This window comes from Staurois parvus, unplaced genomic scaffold (assembly GCF_062004578.1).
Source record: "Staurois parvus isolate SC_StPar_1 unplaced genomic scaffold, SC_StPar_1.0 ptg000155l, whole genome shotgun sequence".
In the NCBI taxonomy this organism is placed as follows: domain Eukaryota; kingdom Metazoa; phylum Chordata; class Amphibia; order Anura; family Ranidae; genus Staurois; species Staurois parvus.
The window spans coordinates 3,585,819-3,605,941 of NW_028317951.1; the positions used below are offsets into that span (position 1 = coordinate 3,585,819).

General features: G+C 38.3%; 1 protein-coding gene across 2 annotated transcripts in view; it reads left to right on the forward strand.

Annotated features, from left to right (window-relative positions):
• MFSD1 (major facilitator superfamily domain containing 1) overlaps nt 1-19,882 on the forward strand; it is a 78,305-nt gene extending 58,423 nt beyond the window's left edge. Inside the window, exons 16-17 of one of the 2 annotated variants that reach the window (XM_089675423.1) lie at nt 11,384-11,486; nt 15,357-19,882. In XM_089675423.1, the coding sequence (XP_089531549.1) occupies nt 11,384-11,486; nt 15,357-15,416 (163 nt within the window). In that variant the 3' untranslated portion in view covers nt 15,417-19,882. Of the gene's footprint in view, nt 1-3,107; nt 5,105-11,383; nt 11,487-15,356 lie in introns of those variants that run through there. The other variant, XM_089675424.1, reaches the window with a different exon arrangement.
• The last annotated feature ends 241 nt before the right edge of the window (nt 19,883-20,123 follow it).

Sequence of the window (20,123 nt, forward strand, 5' to 3'; positions counted from 1 at the left end):
AGTGGGCTTCTTGCAAAGATAGTTGTAAGGGAATAAAACGCTGTGCTCAAAAAGCCTTAAGCCGGCCATAGATCAAAATGTGTTCGGTTTAGCAGTAACCGGCTGAATTACGATCCATTGATTGGCTTCAGTATAACCAGACCGTTGCCCTTCTCTTTTTTTATTTATTTTTCTCTTGCAGCAGTGATCATTGTATTCTACCAGAGGGGAAGATCCCCGTGCTCCCTGCTGGCAGAACACAATAGCACCGTGAGAGGGATTCCCCCATTGTCAAAGACTGTTTTGATGGGGGAATGGAGCAATTTTCTTTCCTTCAACCATAATATTGCATAATGTATGACAGCCTTAAGGTGACTGCAAATAATCTCCATGCAACTCATGTACTGAACTCCTGTGTTCAGCTATTTGTTCTGTTTATTGTTACATTGATGTTTATCATGGAGGAAACCACTGATCTCGGACCATTTGAATGTCTAATAGCTGTTCTTGAAGAATGTTCTGAGTTCAAATTGGATAAAATTTTTATCCTTTTGGTAAATGTAAACCGTGTTGTATTAAGAAAAAACAAATCGCTCCTTATCTAACAAACCCTCATATCAATTGTGAATCATCCTACATAGAAATGCAAACCGTGCAGAGACACTTTGAAGTCTTAGCTGATCAGTGTATTCTGAAGGTGGGGTAGTCTCCCCACTGTCAGAATACAATAGCTCAATGGGTAGGATTCCCCAATCCACCTGGCTGAACAAAAAAGACTAAACCATGGGCTGCTTTTATTTACCGAAAAAAGGAACATTTACAATTGATTCCATATGTCCTTTGTGCTCCTGTCTCCTCCTCTAGTAGAAATCCTCCTTTTTTTCCAATTCCCCACCATCACCACCATTGCTGGCTTCTGTAATAGTGGGGTGCAGCAGTTAACAGAGCTTTGACAGGCCTGCCAAGTACTAACTATTTGTACTAAAAACAGGTTGAGCTCCACATATTTGTTACTATGTGGAAGCCGCACTGTCTTGTCAAGGCCCCTCTGTAAAGTGCAGCCCTAACAATATTTTTTTTTTTTTTTTGAGTCTCCATATTGCAGTATATACTGTACAGCAATGGGAAAATTTAGGGGCTGGAATGAAACCTGAAAAAATAAACTGTCCTGCCATCCACAAAAAACTTAAACTTCTGAACTCACAATATATTTGTATAAAACATGAGTGGGATTATGGTTAATGTTGCACAGTACACAAGCAGTCCAATAAAAGTCCCAATGTGACAGCTCTTAGTATGAAGTGCTCATGCTTCTTATAGACAAAAGTTCTCCACTCTAAGTGCTTCTAGTGTCCCCAGTCTGACACTCGCCACAGGATGTTGACCTGCTATCACTAGTCAGGTCACTTGCGCTTTTGGGGGTAACCCCTCGTGTACTGTTATTAGTACTTCACCCAATGGTCCTCCACTCAAGAAAGATGACAGGAGAAGTCCCATAGCATAAAACCATTCAGGTTTATTAAAATATGCAGGATAATATTCCACTTGTTACAGTGCCTTTGCAAACCAACACTAGGTGTATACAGCTCGTCTTAAAGGGAAGATGACCGCTGCTGCTCCGATAATGGAAGTGGCGTGCGTTCCACTGACCAGATGTGACATAGCAGCTTTCCAGGCCTCAACGTGCTTCATTCTGACTGGACGTTTTCAGGAAGCTGGTTTACTGCCATTTTGGAAGCTGGATTTCTACTCTAACAGGTGTAACCATTAGTATACTTGTTTTAATCAATTAGGGATAAAGCCGCTGGATACACCATGTATTGGCGCATTAACAATATAATAAATACACATGAATGACTATGTAGAAGCCATTCTTGTATTGTAACCAGAAGTGCCTTGATAGTTTACAAACCTCTCCCCACAATGGTACATACAGTCCCCCTAATTACACTTTCAGTTTTGTTTCATCTCTATGTTCAGTTAGTCTGCAAAATAAATTTAAGTCTGATCATAAAAGGCCCTAAATTGCTTTGTTGTAATAAAGAAAGGGGAGCTGTATTGGTTTATCCTGGAAAACTGCTTTTGATTTGTGCTATGGCTTGCTTGCAAAGTTAAGGAGTTGTAGTGCAATGGTGCTGCAAGTTACAAATGTAAATGTATTCACCCGAAATGATTTCATCATACAGTAGCTTGTAACAGTTTCCAAAATTGTTACACTGCAGTGACCTTAACTGCACTGATTTTCCTATGTATCTGGGTATGTATAATTGCAGTGATCCATCACCCTTCTATTCTTTTGTCCTATAAGTCTGTGAAAAAGATTTTTCTGCATTTTAGGCAGAATGGGATATTAATTTTTTTTTTTTTTTTTTTTGAGGGCTTTATATTGCTGTATGTAACCCAATTGTTGGGTTTCCCCTCACTTCCTGTCCTGGTGATGCCCTGAAATTTCCCCTCACTTCCTGTCCTGGTGATGCCCTGAAATTTCCCCTCACTTCCTGTCCTGGTGATGCCCTGAAATAAGTGTTACAAGGCACAAGGTGTTTAGCACATTTCCCAGAAAGAACAAAAACACTGCAATAAAAATCTAAGTTCTCAAACGGTTTCCTCTCTGCTGTTTTTCTCATTAGCATTTGTCTCTACCTCATGCCCCAAGGAGAGCCAAAAAGTGATGGGTAAAACAAAAAAAATGTTGCCTGGTTTTGTTCAATCCTTAGTATCAGATCACTTCATTACCCCTTCCTGTATCAATTCCCCTGCCACAGATCTGAAGGATAAGAAAAACTTATTTAATAATGTATCTTACATGCAGTACTGCAAAATGCAGTATCAAATGCTAATTTATTTTTTTCCTCTCCCCTTTGGGTGACTAGAGTAAAATCTGGCTGCTGCACACTGCAGTTTGTCCTACCTTATTCAGAAAGGTTAATCTATAGAAGGATTTTTTTTTTTTTTTGAAATTTTAGATGGAGGTAAAGTCGGAGCAACACAGACTGCCCTCTTTCGTGTTAACATTTATTTGTCTGATAGGCTTACTTTCATTGTTTGATTTTAGATCATTCAGCTATTTAGTTGAATCCATATAAATGCCCATTTTAACTTACCGTTTTTATAATAATCTCTTGCAGAAAAGAAACTGAATAGCAAAATCTCATCTTCCTGTATGCAGAAAGTGGTCAGCAAGCTGTCAACTCAGAAGAGTTTAGTGTCTTCAGAGCTTGCTGAAAAATAGTCAGATTGGTGTTACATCTGTTTACTTTTCTTAACGAAGTAACTTACAGTAATACTGTAATAAGTGAGGCATTTTGGCTCTAGACCATAATGGTCATCATAGAGTATTTGCACATAATCCTTGCCTGACGGCAACATACACAAGTTGTTGGTACTCAGGCTGGGACTCTTTAAGTTTGGTTAACGTGTTCTTGTTTTTATTAACTTAAATCTTTTTCTTTTTCTTTTTTTTTTTTTTTTTTTTTTTTTTAAAGTGGTTACTGTTTTGCTTAAAAAGTCACTTTTATTTTGAGAGCTCTTATATTCCTTTTTGGAACTCGATTTTTGGGTGTTCTTTACTATTTGCAGTACAATTCCTGATACTTATGGCTAAGTTCACCTTTTTGAGTGAAATGGATTATGCAGAGAAGAGGTGAAAGTTGAATAAAATACACTTTGCAGTTTTCTAAAATGCTGCTTATTGTAGCTGGCATACTGGTAAACTATGTCACCTCTGAACCCTGGCTGAAAACGAATTAATTATCCAGGAAGGAATAATGTAAACAATATTGGAGGTTTCAGCCAGGCTTCAGGGGTGACCTGGCCTACAGGTATGCCAGCTACATTAAAGGATACATTCACCTTTTGGTAACAAAATGTTTGTTGTTTTTTTTTGTTTTGTTTTTTTGCTGCCAGAATTTAATCATTGGACCAGCAATCAGTGGATCACTGGTGGCATGCAGGTCTCCTCCTACAGATCTGTCAGTATATCTGCTTGCACATACGGTATGTATGAGCAAGCTGATATACTGACAGACAGATTCAGTGAACTACCACAGGGCTCCACAGTGCCGTGGTAGTTCATTGAGAACTACAAGCTGACAGCTGCTAAGGATGTTGGTACCTATAGTTTTTCATTCACAGGAGAGATTTGGCCGGGCAAGTGGAGTCGTGCACAACCAAGTTGTTTTTAAATTTGACAGCTGGCGGGGGGGGGGGGGGCACATGGTGAGGCCCCCCTCCCCCATCTCTTGGCGGGGATCATAGGCCAGTGCTTTCATTACATATTACACCCTGCATGTGGGTGTAACATGTTATGATGAAAGGTGAACGTCTCCTTTTTAGTGCTGATTCACACATGTGCAGTGTGAATTGAAGCTCAGGTTTCACAGCTATTTGAGACAGTAGTTGTTCAGCAGTTTAGATCAGGTTCAAATCAGGAATTTATCCCCTACACAACTGATATGTGCAGTTTAGAAACTGTTCCCACAGAAGTCAATAGCCTGTAATCCACACCTGAATCGGACCGCACTGCTCAGAAATTGGACATGGCTTTTTAATCAGCACTAAATCTGCACTGTTAGTGCACCTGGACATATGTGAACAGGCACCCTAGGAAGCAATGTTATATCACATGTCGTGCGGATTGGATGCTGTTCAAGCCGCATCCAATCAGCATATATGTAAACAGGCACTTAAGCAGCTTTTTCCAAAACTGCATAATGTTCGTCTACTCGGAACCCTTGTCTGTATAGCCTATTTTAGCCCATTTTACTCAAAAGGCAAAGCATTAAATTTGGAATTGCAAAGCATTTAATTAAAATTTTAGGATTTTATTATGCTATTTTTTTCAAACTCTGAGCCTCTACTGGGGCGTAAATTCTATTGTGCATTAAACTATTTTATTGGATTTAAATGTAATGTTCTACAGCTTAGAGTACTGAATTTTGATATCCTTAAAGCACTTAAAATTAACTGATCGAAATGCACTTTTTTTTTTTTTTTTTGTGTAGTTACTTATTTAATTTAAAGTACGTCTAAAAACTCCTGTGTGACAGCTTTGGCAGTTACCAAATTCAGTTACTATGTGATGTACAAGCCTTAAAGTAATAAAAAAAAAAATTCCTTTCCCCTCCCTGAGACAAATTCTATGTGTTTCACAAGCTGCTCCTCCCAGACACTGTAACTTACAGTGGGTTTAAGCTAAAGAATCAGTGCTGTCAATCCAGAAAACAGCAGAACTAGGTGTGTGCAGGTGCTGATTGACAAGCTACAGGCTTGTGACTCGGCAGTGACCATGTTGATGGCTATGCCCCCTGTAACAATTTTTTTTTTTTTTTTTTCATTTTGCTCTAGTGCAAGTAGACACAGCCTACGTGTTGATGGCAACTCTGCTCTGGATTCAGAAGCAGCATGGCATGGTTGCCACACCTGAATTAGGTGGACATAATTGCCAGGCTTAACATATGTTAATGGAACTGTGCAGGGGTTACAAAGAGAAAACTTAAGTGCAGATGCACGTATATTTGTGGCACAAATCTTTTTGTGAGTGGCCATAGTTCTACTTTAAATTGACATTGGAATTGTGTACGAAAAGCTTGTGTTTCTAGACAAGCTGGGTGTGGGAGAATAGAAGCATTTGTGTGTGGTGTGTTTTTTTTTTTATTTTTTTTTTTATTGGTTCAAGAAGGTAAAAGTACATTTCTCAGGTATTTCTTGGTACTGGGGCCTCTGTTTTTGTCACTTGCAGTTTAGTTTTAGAACTGCTATAACAATATTGTAATCTTTTCTGTCAGTTACTGTGGTTTTCATGTTGATGTAAAAATTCATGTTTTATCTTTCCTGGTCAACTGTAGTGAATTACTATTTCTGTACCACTAGAGTGTGCTGCTGTCCAGCAGGATATACAGAGGGCTCGAGTGATATTAAACGCTGAAGGTTTTTTACCTTCATGCATAGAATGCATGAAGGTAAAAAAACATTCTGCATGCAGATGTTTAAAAAAAAAAATAAAAATTTTTAATACCACTTTAAGTGAACCAAGTTTTCAATATGTGGACAGGTTGTTCTGCCCTCTTAATTTAAATGCCTAGATTGTGCACAGGAAGATCTTTTTGCAACCAAGCTGGGATTGTTATATCTGTTGCTTGTTTTTTTCAATCTGTTAAAGAAAAAAAAAAACATGCTTGCTGCATCTTTAATTTTTGCTTTTATGAAATGCACCTAAAGCAGGTTGAAAACACAACGCACTTACAGAAAAAAACGGAATACTGTTTTTGTAATACTTTATTTGTACAAACATTAAACTTTTCAGGACAAGCTTTTGAGGTGTTCCCTGTTTGTTTCTCAGAAATTTGCCTGCTTAACATTTTACTGAAACTTTGTGTATCAGTACTGCTTGGAACACCCCTAAAGCTTGTCCTGAAAAAGTTAAATTAGTGCTAATAAAGTCACAGTATTCAATTTCACATAGCAAAATTAGAAATTGCTGCTTACCTTTTTTTTACGTGGTAAAAACTCTAGCTTTTTTTCTATGCGGTATGTGACCCTGCTTAGGGCACAGAGGTTTGGGTCGAACGTGTCTCCTCTATGATGGAGGAGATGCGACTCGGCGGGAACCTTTGCACATCTGTGGTGGGAATGTACAAAGTCCTTTTGGGAGGAAATTACCAAGGCACCCTATGAAATAATAGGGGGGCATATCAGTTGAGCCTTGGAGATGTCTATTTCAGAACACAGAGAAGCCAATGGCACAATATAGGATTTCTCTAGTTCTGCATTTATTAAATACAGCTAAAAGCTTGAGCCCCAGGTTCTGGTGAACATAAAAATCCTAAGCCTGAAAGAATGGGTTTAAAAAATCGTCCAGGTACATTATTTTGAAGACACACTATGTATATAGGCAAGGACTCCTTAGAGAAATGTCATCTGAGGGAAATGGGTGGCGTTTAAGAAATTGAGGAGGTATGTGGACATGCTGGGCAAAAGAGAACGAGAATTAATTGGAGCATGGAGATCTTGGAAGGAAGTGTGTGTGTCTTCGGGGGGGGGGGGGGGGGAATTTGGAGGTTAAGGGGTATTTTTGTGACTGATGTGGAAATCTATTTTATTGAATTTGATACAGTGATTAAAGCTTGTTGTAGTAATTTTAAGAAAACTAATAAGAATAGAAAAAAAATAAAAACCCTACAGAGGTTTCCCTTCTACGTAATGTTAATAAGGGATCTGGGAAGTTTAAACTTCCGTCTTTAATGATAAAAATAATGTCCCAAGTAAAAACATTCCCTGAACTCCTCCTTCCTTTTCTGATTGTGAATCAATATAATTAGTACACCATAAACCTCTCCTGTGTAAAAACTGAATTTTCCAACATAATCGCACGCTTCCTGCAGTGCTGTCCCAAACCACACCGACTCAGTGGGATGGCTCTTGGGTCCTCCTTGATGGGCTGGCTTATCTGCTGCTGCACAGACATTGCCAAGATAGCATGGAATGCCCCTGGCTTTGTTCCTGTGAAGAATCCTGTGTGGTGAATGGCCCAGCTTTGCAGGCATTCTGTTCTGTTTGAGCAGTCTACAGATGGCTAAAAAAATTCAAATAAAAGGAATATATACAGTGTGTTTGTATATTTAAAACCTTGTGCAATATAATAATTCCAATATAACTACCATGCTTTTGTTCATATACAGTCATGGCCGAAATTGTTGGCACCCTTGATATTTCTCCAGGAAATCATGTATTTCTCACGAAACGTATTGCATTAACACATGTTTTGCTATACACATGTTTATTCCCTTTGTGTGTATTGGGACAAAACAAAAAAAGGGAGGAAAGAAAGCAAATTCGACATAATGTCACACAAACCTCCAAAAATGGGCTGGACAAAAGTATTGGCACCCTTTCACAACTGCGGATAAATAAGAATGTTACAAGCATGTGATGCTCCTGTAAACTCACCTGGGGCAAGTAACAGGTGTGGGCAATATAGAAATCACACCTGAAAGCAGATAAAAAGGAGAGACGTTCACTTAACCTTTGCATTGTGTGTCTGTCTGTGCCACACTAAGCATGGACAACAGAAAGAGGAGACGAGAACTGTCTGAGGACCTGAGAACCAAAATTGTGGCAAAATATCAACAATCTCAAGGTTACAAGTCCATCTCCAGAGAACTAGATTTGCCTTTGTCCACAGTGCGCAACATTATCAAGAAGTTTGCAACCCATGGCACTGTAGCTAATCTCCCTGGTCGTGGACGGATGAGGAAAATTGATGAAAGATTGCAACGCAGAATAGTCCGGATGGTGGATAAGCAGCCCCAAACATGTTCCAAAGACATTCAAGCTGTCCTGCAGGCTCAGGGAGCATCAGTGTCAGCGCGAACTATCCGTCGACATTTAAATGAAATGAAACGCTATGGCAGGAGACCCAGGAGGACCCCACTGCTGACACAGAGACATAAAAAAGCAAGACTACAGTTTGCCAAAATGTACTTGAGTAAGCCAAAAGCCTTCTGGGAAAACGTCTTGTGGACAGATGAGACCAAGATAGAGCTTTTCGGTAAAGCACATCATTCTACTGTTTACCGAAAACGGAATGAGGCCTACAAAGAACAAAACACAGTACCTACGGTAAAATATGGTGGAGGTTCAATGATGTTTTGGGGTTGTTTTGCTGCCTCTGGCACTGGGTGCCTTGACTGTGTGCAAGGCATCATGAAATCTGAGGATTACCAAAGGATTTTGGGTCGCACTGTAGGGCCCAGTGTCAGAAAGCTGGGTTTGCGTCCAAGATCCTGGGTCTTCCAGCAGGACAATGACCCCAAACATACGTCAAAAAGCACTCAGAAATGGATGGCAAAGAAGCGCTGGAGAGTTCTGAAGTGGCCAGCAATGAGCCCAGATCTAAATCCCATTGAACACCTGTGGAGAGATCTTAAAATTGCTGTTGGGAAAAGGTGTCCTTCCAATAAGAGAGACCTGGAGCTGTTTGCAAAGGAAGAGTGGTCCAAAATTCCGGGTGAGAGGTGTCAGAAGCTTATTGATGGTTATAGGAAGCGACTGATTTCAGTTATGTTTTCCAAAGGGTGTGCAACCAAATATTAAGTTAAGGGTGCCAATACTTTTGTCCAGCCCATTTTTGGGGTTTTGTGTGACATTATGTCATATTTGCTTTTCTGCCTCTGTTTTATATTTGTTCCAATACATACAAAGGGAATAAACATGTGTATAGCAAAACATGTGTTAATGCAATACCTTTTTTGTGTGAAATACTTGATTTTCAGGAAAAATATCAAGGGTGCCAACAATTTCGGCCATGACTGTAGCAAAAAGCATAGAATCTCTATATACAGATGGCCATTCTCAGTGCATACAGATTACTAGCAGGGAAGACCAAATTCATTGGTCGGTAGCAAGGATGGCAGAGTTTTACCATTTTAACACTGCTATAACAATTTATTTTAAATCCCAGATAATCATGGCTACAATATGGGGGCAGAGCTCAGATATGCTGACCAGATTTTCAGTTGTATTAACAAAAGTAGAATCACTGTAGCTGGTATGACTGGGGCTGCACATTGCATGAGACCATATAAACAAATGTAAAATGCTCACATACTGGACCCCATACAAGGATCCTTTTTCTATCTGATGATTTGAGGACGTTGCTGAATGGCTTCTAATGCCAGTGTGATGACACAGGTGAATTTTGATGTCGGGTCAACAAATATACTGCAGCATTACCTCAAGTGCAATGAAAAGACCATGTACAAATGAGAAATTGTTACAGATTTTGTGTATTATCAGATTATTATATAAAGATTAATAATGCAGAGATGTATAGTTAAGTAGTTATTTTATACAATGAAAATCTTAATACATTTTGCTCTGTCTATAAGGCTAGGCATAAAATGTTACTTCTGTTTGGTTTCTGATAAGGGCTATTCTAAGAGCAAAAATGGTAGTCACCTTGCTGTAATATAAGGGATATATTTGAGGCATTTTGGGATAGTTTGAGGATGGCCCAAGTGAAAATTGTAGTTTGTAACCATCACAGTATGTTATTTTGCCTGGTCTTTGGGTTTTCTGCTGACTGGAGGAGAAATTAGGAATTCTTTTCAAATATAATTTAGGTGCAGTTTTCTTTGAAGGACAACCCCCACTTTAAAACTTTTAACCGGTTTTCAGTGTGATGCAACAATGTCCTTTTGTATAAATGTATACTTTCCTTTTTTAGCCCTCCTGCATCATTTAATAAAATGTCACTCCAACTTACACAGATGTTCCTGGTGGCACTGTTGGGCATGTAACTTGAACGGTTCAAACCTTTATCTGTTTTCTTTCAATTTGTTGAAATCTAGCCCTTTTCTTTTGAGCACTTAATTTGCTCTAAAATACTCTATTTGACTTTTTTGCTCTTAAAAAAACCTGCCAGTTCACTTTTTGTGTGTATTTAATTCTGACTATACCATGCACAGAGGCAAATCTGTGCAGGTGTGGTCGGTTTGCTATTCTTATTTGGAGATACTGGATCCTGTGCGGATCATGTCGTACCTATATTTCTAAAGTCAGTTTATTCGCAAAACCCCCTTGTCCAGCCCTCCTGAGTTGATAGCAGCTGCAAGTAGGCACCTCAATGTCATTCTGAAGCTGCTCATAGCCAATACAGACAGGAAGTTGCGAGAATGTGTTTTACCGCATATTGCCACAACATGCAAGTGTTAATGAACACTAGATGTGGACACCTTCTGTAAAACTGCAATTTTTGTTGTGCTCAGTTATGGAACAGAGCTATAGTGCGTATTTGTTTTGTCAACATTACAAAGGCTCAGTTGTGCATATTGACATTATATGTAATTACTCTATAGTTAAATCATATAAAATTTTTCAAAAGACAAGATTTAATAAGGATGTGGATAATTTTTCCAGTTTCTGCTTTGGGGTAATGGGTTGGATTGGAATAAATGCATGCATAAAATAAATTAAGATAAATACATAAAATATATTATACAGTGTATATGCATGCATTCCAATCCATCCCATTACCCCAAAGATATACATTTGACTGCAATATATTTTTGTAATCATTGCTTATCATACTCAGGGAGTTTTTTCGGTTGGAATTATCTCTAAATTTTCTAATTACTTTGGCTCACTAGCACTTCATATTTTTTTTTTTTTTAACATTTTTGTATGATTAATCTGTATTTCAAAATCATTTAATGTTACATTTGACTGAAACTGCACTATTGTCTGTTTTTGATTAAATAAAATATTTACAAAAGAAATAAAATTGTATTGTCATTTTTCCCTAGTGCACAATGTCAGTTGAATGCTTTTTTTTTTTCCTTCCTTGCATTTGTTTAGCCTGACCACATTTTATTCTGTTATTCACCAAGCAATATGTTGTTTGTAGGGCTGAGGCAGCTCGACTGAGGCGGCAGAATTCAGAAAGTAGGCTTCGTCCACTGAGTGCTTTTGCTTTGAGGGTTAGATATTTGTCCAGACTTGGCGCACAGGTATGTATGACTGTCTATAACATTACAGAAGCCCAAGAAAGGTAGATTTACCTGCACTTCACTGGGTGGTTAATCAGCACAAGTTATTTATTCTGTCTGTGTCCAGCATTGCTGTCAAACCCTTCTGGAGCCCTTAAGAATTGGCCTAAAGTGTGTTGGATACTTGTCGATCTGGCTGTTACAGCCCAATGGTATATGTGTAAAATATGTCCATATACAAGGTGAATTGGATTCTGTAAGGCATAGTTAATAGGGTTCATATATAGTGGTAAGAAGGGCTGTAATATGGGTGTTGTAGCTGAAGTACAACTATATATAACTAGTATAACTGCGGCGATTGGTTCCACTAGATTTTAGTTAGGGGTATCAGAGTAAAAGGGGCTGACTACAAATGCACGCCACACTTTTCTAATATTTATTTGTAAAAAATTTTGAAAACCATTTATCATTTTCCTGCCACTTATTTTCCTTCCAATTCACAATTCTGTGCCACTTTTATGTTGGACTATCACATAAAATCCCAATAAAATACATTTACGTTTTTGGTTGTAACATAAAAAAATGTGGAAAATTTCAAGGAGTATGAACACTTTTTTTTTTTCTTTCAAGGCACTCTAGTTCTTGGTGTGCAGGTTACCCCACAGCCACAAAAAAAAAACACTCATTCTTGATGGGTTCTACCCCCTTCCTATTAATACACTTTACTAGATCTGTGAGTGAACAGTTTCCCAGATTTGCATGGCTGGCACTTTGTCTTCTATGCACATATTTTTTTTTATCAGGTGGGCTTTCAAGCTTCATCTAATACAAGCCTTGTGAGTGAGATGACTTCATGCTGCAGTTTTGAGCTGCAGGCAGCCCTTATTCTGTTTTTATTTGCTGTGTGATCTTGTTAGTTTTGTTACTGTTGCCCTCCCCTCAGTTGAAAAGCATATTTATTTTTTCTTCATTGACGAATACAGTTTCCACTCCTGTGTCTGATCTTGCTTGCTACAAAGCTGAGGCATGTTGGTAATGGAAAGAGTTATACCTGTTGATCATTGAATTTTGTTTGCCAGTGTCCAAATCATCCAGTAGGTGGCAGTAAACCTGGTTATCTCTTAATCTTGTATCGCTCAATGAACTCATTACTTTGTACTTCTAGTCCCCTGTGCCTCTAACAGTCCCCTGTGCCTCTAACAGTCCCCTGTGCCTCTAACAGTCTTAATGCATGAAGCATTAAAGGAAGGAAAACACCATTTCTCCATCCTCTGCATTCATTGCTTCCAGTAGTAATGGCAGACACAGCATGCCTTTCATAGACTCCTAGACAAACAATGATCTTAAAGCAGAGAGGGGCTGGTTGCCTGGTTTATTGCATCAGTTACTTTGCATATTGTTTTCTTTTAAGTTTTTTTTGTTTGTTTTTAAAGTGTTTACTGCAAATATAGACTGATTTTACTGTTGTGGGTTTAGTAAAGTATGCTTGTTCTACTCGCTGTGGAACTTAAGGGATTAATACTCTGCATTGTGTAAAAGATGTTTGATCCTGTCTTCTCTGATCCTCCCCTTCTTCCACGTGTCCCATTTCATTTCCTGATTGAGCATGTGCAGAGTGTCCCCGAGGCTCTGTTCTGTTTGGTGTGTACTGCTAGAGTTTTTTTTTTTTTTTTTTTCTTGGGAGAGTGCATGTGATCAGCACAGGGCCAATCTGCATTATCCAGACAGAGGGTAAACAGTTATGCAATCCTCATAGGGCACTGAGAGGAGAATGAATACTCATCCTATAAGCTTTAACCAGTGCACTGCTGGACATGGATAAGTCACAAGACCGCTCTAACTACTGAGAAGATATTTAGCAGTTTATATTTACTAAAATAATTGCATTTCCATGTTCTGTGTATTGTGGTAGACCAGATATAATGAATGCAGGGTCCTGGGTTTAGTAACACTTTAACACCTTCCCGCCCAGCCTATAGCAGATTGATGGCTGGGCGGGACACTCCTCGTTGTGACTGGGCGTCCTATGACGTCCTGTCAAAACTAGCCGCTCACATGGCTATGGGGCCACACAGCGATGCGATCTGTCACTGGCTGTGTCCACGGGACACAGCTGATGACATCACTACAGCAGCCCGTAGCCAGTGTGATGTGACTGCTGTGACCAATCACAGCAGATCACATGCCAATTGTATACAATGGATGGCTTCCTGTCATGCCATCCATTGTATACAATTATGTTGTTAGATGTGACTGGTCCAAGCAGTCACATGATACACACAGGGCCAATCACAGCTAATCACAACAAAAGAATCAGTTTCATTCAGTAACTATGATTGCAAATATCAATGAAATACATTGGTATTAGCAATCATAATGTGTTAAAGAAAAAAAAAAAATCCTGATTACTTGCCCAGAGTAGTTTAATGTTGCTATGGTAACGTTGTGTTGCTTTGGTCACAGTGTGGTGAAAAAAAAGAGAGAATGTAATAAAAAAAAAAAAAATAGAACAATTTGAGAAACAAATACAAATTACATTTTTTTTTTTTTTTTTTTTTTTTTTTTTTTTTTTACATGCTGTCACCAGTCTCATTATAACTGGCGTAGCAGTGATCAAACACTGTACTGGACTGGTGACAATAGGTTAAAAAAAAAAAAAAAAAAATTTGGAAAATGTAGAAATTAAAAAAATAACAAAAAATTAAACCTCCAAAAAACTCACCATGCCTCTTACTAATTATCATGAGCTGTCTTATTTTCCAAAAAGGAGTGATTTGGGGGTATTTATACTATCCTGGCGTTTTCAGACCTCAAGAAATTAGATGGGTCGTCAGTACATCAGGATTGATCAGTTGGCAGAGAGATATATAGATAGATATACCTTGGTTTGTGGACTCTATAACTTTCCTACAGACTAATATACAATAAATTGGGTATTTTCACCAAATGTAGCAGAATACATTTTGATCTAAATATATGAAGACATGTTATTTATTTGCAAAATTTTATAACAATTTTTTTTTTTTTTTCCTCAGTTTTTCAGGCTTTTTGTTTTGTTTAGCAAAAAATAAGAGCTTTTGGTGGTATTATTTAAATCACCCCTGAGTTTATTTGTGTGAAAAAAATTATAAAAATGTCATATGGGTACAGTGTTGCATGACCGCGCAATTGTCATTCAAAGTGCGACAGCGCTGCAAGCTGGAAATTGGCCTGGGCTGGAAGGGGGTAAAAGTGCCCGGTATTGAAGTGGTTAAACAAACCTTTTTAGACCACAATTACGATTTAAAAGCCAATTTTTAAAAATGTATGGTTTTTTTTTTTTTTTTTTTTGAAGCAGAAATAAATTAGATTGTGTTTTTAGAAGCTTGGGGTCCTATTTTGAGATTGAGACAGTTCATAAAATTTTTAAGGGCATATTTAAAAAGCAGTGAAAGTGAGTCACCAAACATTCACTGCAGATGTATCTTCCTGATATATTTTGAATTGGTGATTGATTCACCTGCAGCGAATGTTTTGGCAAATTACACATTCACGGCTTTAGAGTTATACCAGTGATATTTCATATATTACCATTCCTCATAGGTTGATCCAGAGGAAAGCAGGCAAATCAAACTTTCTGTGGGATAAATGCCACTTTAACGTCACTAAAACTGTATGTGTCTGGGATTCCACTATGATATATTTAATTTACTAAAATTTGAAAGAAAAACACCAAATTATATACAGCTCCCTTAGCAGAAAATCCAGCAATATGCCAGTTTATTTTTGGGTAATACTATTCTGCATTATTTATTGCTGTGTTTACATATATTTTATTTTGAGGTTACATCTTCTAAAATAACTTGATTTTGTATTTCTAACACATTTTTTTCTTTTATTTGCCTTTCACAGCTGCCAGATCATTACTGCAGCCACATGTCATCTTTGGCCCACAGAAGTGTCCTGAAATAATTGCACGTTACAAGTTGTATATTGGAAATTCAATATAAATTCCAATTCTATATTGGAAAGATTGGTTTGTGGGTTTACTGTGAAATCAATTTAAGATTTGCTTAATGGATTACGTTAGCCATCTACGCGGTCAGGGCAGTGCTGAGCATTGGCCGTGTTAATGTTTGGGACACTTTTTTGCTTCAATTGTGAGTCCCTAGAAGGAAAGCACCATACAGACTGCCCTTACATATCAAACTTAATCACCTTATGTATGACACCAACAAATAAATCCTATAATCAGCAGGTATGATGCACTCAGTTGTGTATCATCATTGGGAACACTTGTGTGTGAGTAACCTCTTCACTCCAGCCGCACACAAATGTGCGGCCTCTCGGCGTCTGGGCCTAGACGCCGAGCGGACGCACATTTGCGTTCTATTAAAAAAGGACATATGTGCCGAGAGCGTGCGTGCTTCCAGCACACATGTTCGGTACTCACGGAAAGGTCCCAATCTCCTTTCGATCTGGACCTTTCCGGATCATGTGACGGCACGTCATTGTGGTCACATGACCCTAAACCCCACTCCTCCTCCCGGCATCTGGAACCTTTAAAGGGCCGGGAGGGCGCCGGCAAGAAGGGGTTAAGGTAAAGAACTGAACTGCATTCAGATGGTTATAGTGTTAGCTGTATGTGAGTTGAATTTTTTTTTTCCCCCCTTTTTTTATTTTATGTACAAGCAAGCTCAGCTTACAAATGTACACCAATAGGTAAAGGCCAACTAGTAACTTGCTCATTGATCAAAAACCAATTGTATTGCTGGCTGGATACTTTTCGGTTCAGATATAGCCATTAAAAGCCAATTAGGGGAGTCAGAACTTTCTGCACAGGTTTCCTGAAAAACTGTCATTAAATCTAGAATGGAAACCACAACTTGTATATGGCACTCAGTGACTGAAGAAAAGGTAATGTTTGACATTCAGAAGATTTTACTGTCTAGGAAGAAAATGTATTAAATCGCCATATCAAGTTAGGCTTTGCTAAAGAAATCTGCTAAAGTAAATAATTGGAAGCTTACATGCATAGCCCTGGCTACTATTTTTTATGTCCTTTTTCTAGGCTTTAAACAATGGAATCCTATTCAACTGCCACTGCTACTCTTTAAAGCCTAACTCTACTTTTTAATATCCATATTTATATGGTTTGTTTAGGCCAAACTGAATACAAAGCTTCCTATAATTGGCCGAGGCAGACTTTGACATCATCTACCCATCTCTCCTTCTGCACCAATCAGAAGGAGGTTTGTATTCATCCATAAAATAAAAGGTATCCCATGAATGGCTGAGCAGTGCTTAGCCCAGCTTTTTTTTTTTTTTTTTTTTTCTTTTCTGGGAGTTGGTTGGGTGGTTCTTATCCCAATGCTGGAACACAGCACTATATACTGTATGTTGCTGAGGTTGCATACAGTTATAACAGCGCTCCAAGCAAGAGCATCAGTTTAGTGCAGTAAATAGTTGCAGCTGACTGGACCAGCATGAAGGGTCCTTAAATCCCAATTCCATGTTTAAGGTCCCGATACCTAGTATTGATAGTGCGAGGGGCTGAACTTCCAGCTCCATCTTTTGGGACACTTCACAGGTCCCAGAAGACTGCCGGACCAATTTGTATGTGCAGTGGGCACCCAGCTGTGAAGCTGCAAGCTGTCACAGCCTGGTGCACAGAGCTGAGATGCCAGTGTCGAGGAGAGAGACTATGGCGCAGGTGAGCACATCACTGGACCCATGGACAGGTGAGTGTGTTTATTAAAAGAAAAAACGTAGCAGCTGACTTTTAATAAACACAAAAAGGACGAACTCCGCTTTAGAGATGCGCTGCAGCCTTATCTCCAATCTTGAACAATTTTACAGGCTTCTTTGTACTGAATTTGCTTCACTGTACACTGTGAACTCCTCATAGTATGCAGTAGAAGCCATAGCAAGTTGAAGCCTGCTTCATTTCCTTCAGTCCATTTTCATCTAGCTCGGGGGCATCCAACTCCAGCCCTGGGGAGCCATTTTTATCATTTTTCTAAGACATGGTTATAAACACACTGAATTTTGGCATTTTCTGTAAACCATACCATACTTAAACTGACTGATCTAACCCTTGCTAACCTGACTGTCCCTGGTCTATCCGGTTTTTTTATTCATTGGATTTCAGTTCTTTCAGCCTTGGAGGTTCAGCATAACATGTGGACATTACCTAGGACAGTGTGCATATAGATGCATACTGCCAGGGAACAGCTACTCCTCCAGACAGACATTTACCCATCATTGTTGCATGACATCACTTTTCCCAAGATCCTGCCCACTACTTGCAACAGGGCTGAGGGTTGTTAAGACAAGTACTGAGGCAGAATGCTGTGATGTTTTCAGGAAGTTTTATACAACACCTTGCTCACCCCACCCACCAGCAATGATCTGCCATCATTGCATAAAAAAAAAAGCAAAGACCCAGTGATGACATTAATGGGTCTAAAATAAGGTGTGCAATAAAGTTTTATTAAAAATTTATTTAGCATGTTAATGGGGGGGAGCAACCAAGACAAAATATAGGTATATTAAAGTTGGCTTTGTGGAAACCTGTTCATTTTAAATGGGCTGTGCAGTGGACCTAGAACTGGAACTCTTGCTTTGAGGTTCATGTGTGCTGGTGTGAATGGTGTCTTGGTGAAGTGGTGTCATTTTTAATCACTCATTGAGATATTTTAGGGGTTTACAGTCTATTTGCAATAGTTAACACACAATTATGAAATGTATTGTGTTGTGTCCTTGGACTGTTCTTATTCCTTTCGTCTTTCTGCTTGGGATGTAAAATCATAATGACGTTTCGCATGTTTTAAGAGTCTGCTATGGCAGGAAAGCCATGGAGTCATTGAGGGAACAAAGCTGCTACATATAAAACTGCAGCAGCTTGCTAAACCTTCCTGTCAATGGCCCATTATTTTGGCTTTGGCAAGGTTTGGAAGGCTGCTGCAGGTATGCATGAGCACCTTGAGGTGCCTGGACTTCATACCTCAGCAGTTTTGTTTTTCTCTCTATGGCACAGACATTCAGATGCTACTCCAACTTGATTAATTAGGACCTTGGTTTCTTTTGCGTTTTATTAGGTGTGTAATAGAGAGGCAGACTTTGTCAGAAATTGTCACCTGATTCAAGGGGTTCAGATCTCACATTTGAATGCATATCGGCTATGTACAAAAAAACCTTATAAGTATTGGGTAATAAAGGACTGGTGGAAAATTTATAATAGTATTAATATAGCTACAAACATAATTATATAACATGCCAAAAAAAAACGTTAGGTGTCATATTTATATTCTTTTTAATGTTTTTTTTTAATATAACCTCCTAGGATAACTGTTTGTATTATGATTTTCATTTGTGTTGTACCAATCATTAAATGGGCTTTCTACTTTTCCTTCAAAAATACATAAGTACTTGTGACCAGGCTATGGACAGTTGGGTATTTACATAATTTTATGCAGTAAATCAACATTATGCCCTCACTGAGCCTGGTGAGCTGAGCTTCTGTGAGGACATGGCTTGAACTTTGAGAATTAAGTGCTCCACAGTGGCTGCAGCTAAAGGAAAATGGTGCTAGCTTTAAATTGCATTTAAAAATGGGCAAATACTATGACCATAGCCAAGACCGTAGGATCACTACAGAGTATGTCGTTTTTTATTTTCCAGATTTTGATTTTGTAATGCACAACAGTGAGAAAATTCTATAATATAAATTTCTCTCCAGTCTTCCTATGGGTCTCTAAGGAGACTTGATTTTCTTTTTTTTTTCCTGCCTAATGGGAAATACTGAAATGTGTTATTTCTCTGTGGAGACCATCCATAGGTTACTGAAGACAGCTACAAATATAGATTTCTGTCAGGAGAAACTTCATTGAATACAATGAATGCCCCAACAGCCTGCACAAACAAAAATATAAACAGATTGTTGCATAGTTATCTTTTCTCACTGTCTTGTCTAATACTATCAAATAGGAAAGTTGTCGATTTGCTTTATAATCTGTAAATGTTAGCATTGTGTGTGTGTTGATTTAAATATTGTTAGTGTTTTTGTTTTGTTTTTTTTGTTAAGCTGCAGTTTTTGTGGAAGTCTCATGTTACTTACCTGTAACCAAAAGCATGTGCAATGCAAGAAAATGTGCCAATGCAATATAATGCACAAAGCTGGCATTTTGTGGCTTAATGAAGTTTACAATCCAGATTTTTATCCAGCTAAGTGTGTGCTGCTATAAAGTCTGGTCTTAGAATGGGTACCTGAGACCACTCTGATTTGTGTGTATATTGTATTAGAGATGTTTACATTTTTGAGGTTTGATTATTTTTCTATATAATGTGTGATTTTTCTATTACATTAAATATGCTATATTGTTTGACACTGTTAATTGTATTTTGAACATAGGAATAAATTTTTTTTAAAGAATAAATTTGATTCTCCCTTTTTTTAATAGTTAAGTATTCATTTCAATATTCCAATAGTTCAATATTCCTGCTATGCATTTATTTTTTTTTGTTTTTGGCACTAAAATTTAATGTCCTAACATTTCAGAAGTGTCCATAAATGTAGTTTAACAAAAACACTAACATTTAGTCCTTCCCCTGCCTGAACACTTAGAGGAAATAAGCTGTGGAGGTTGTATCAAAAATGACAGGCGAAGGGCAAATGAC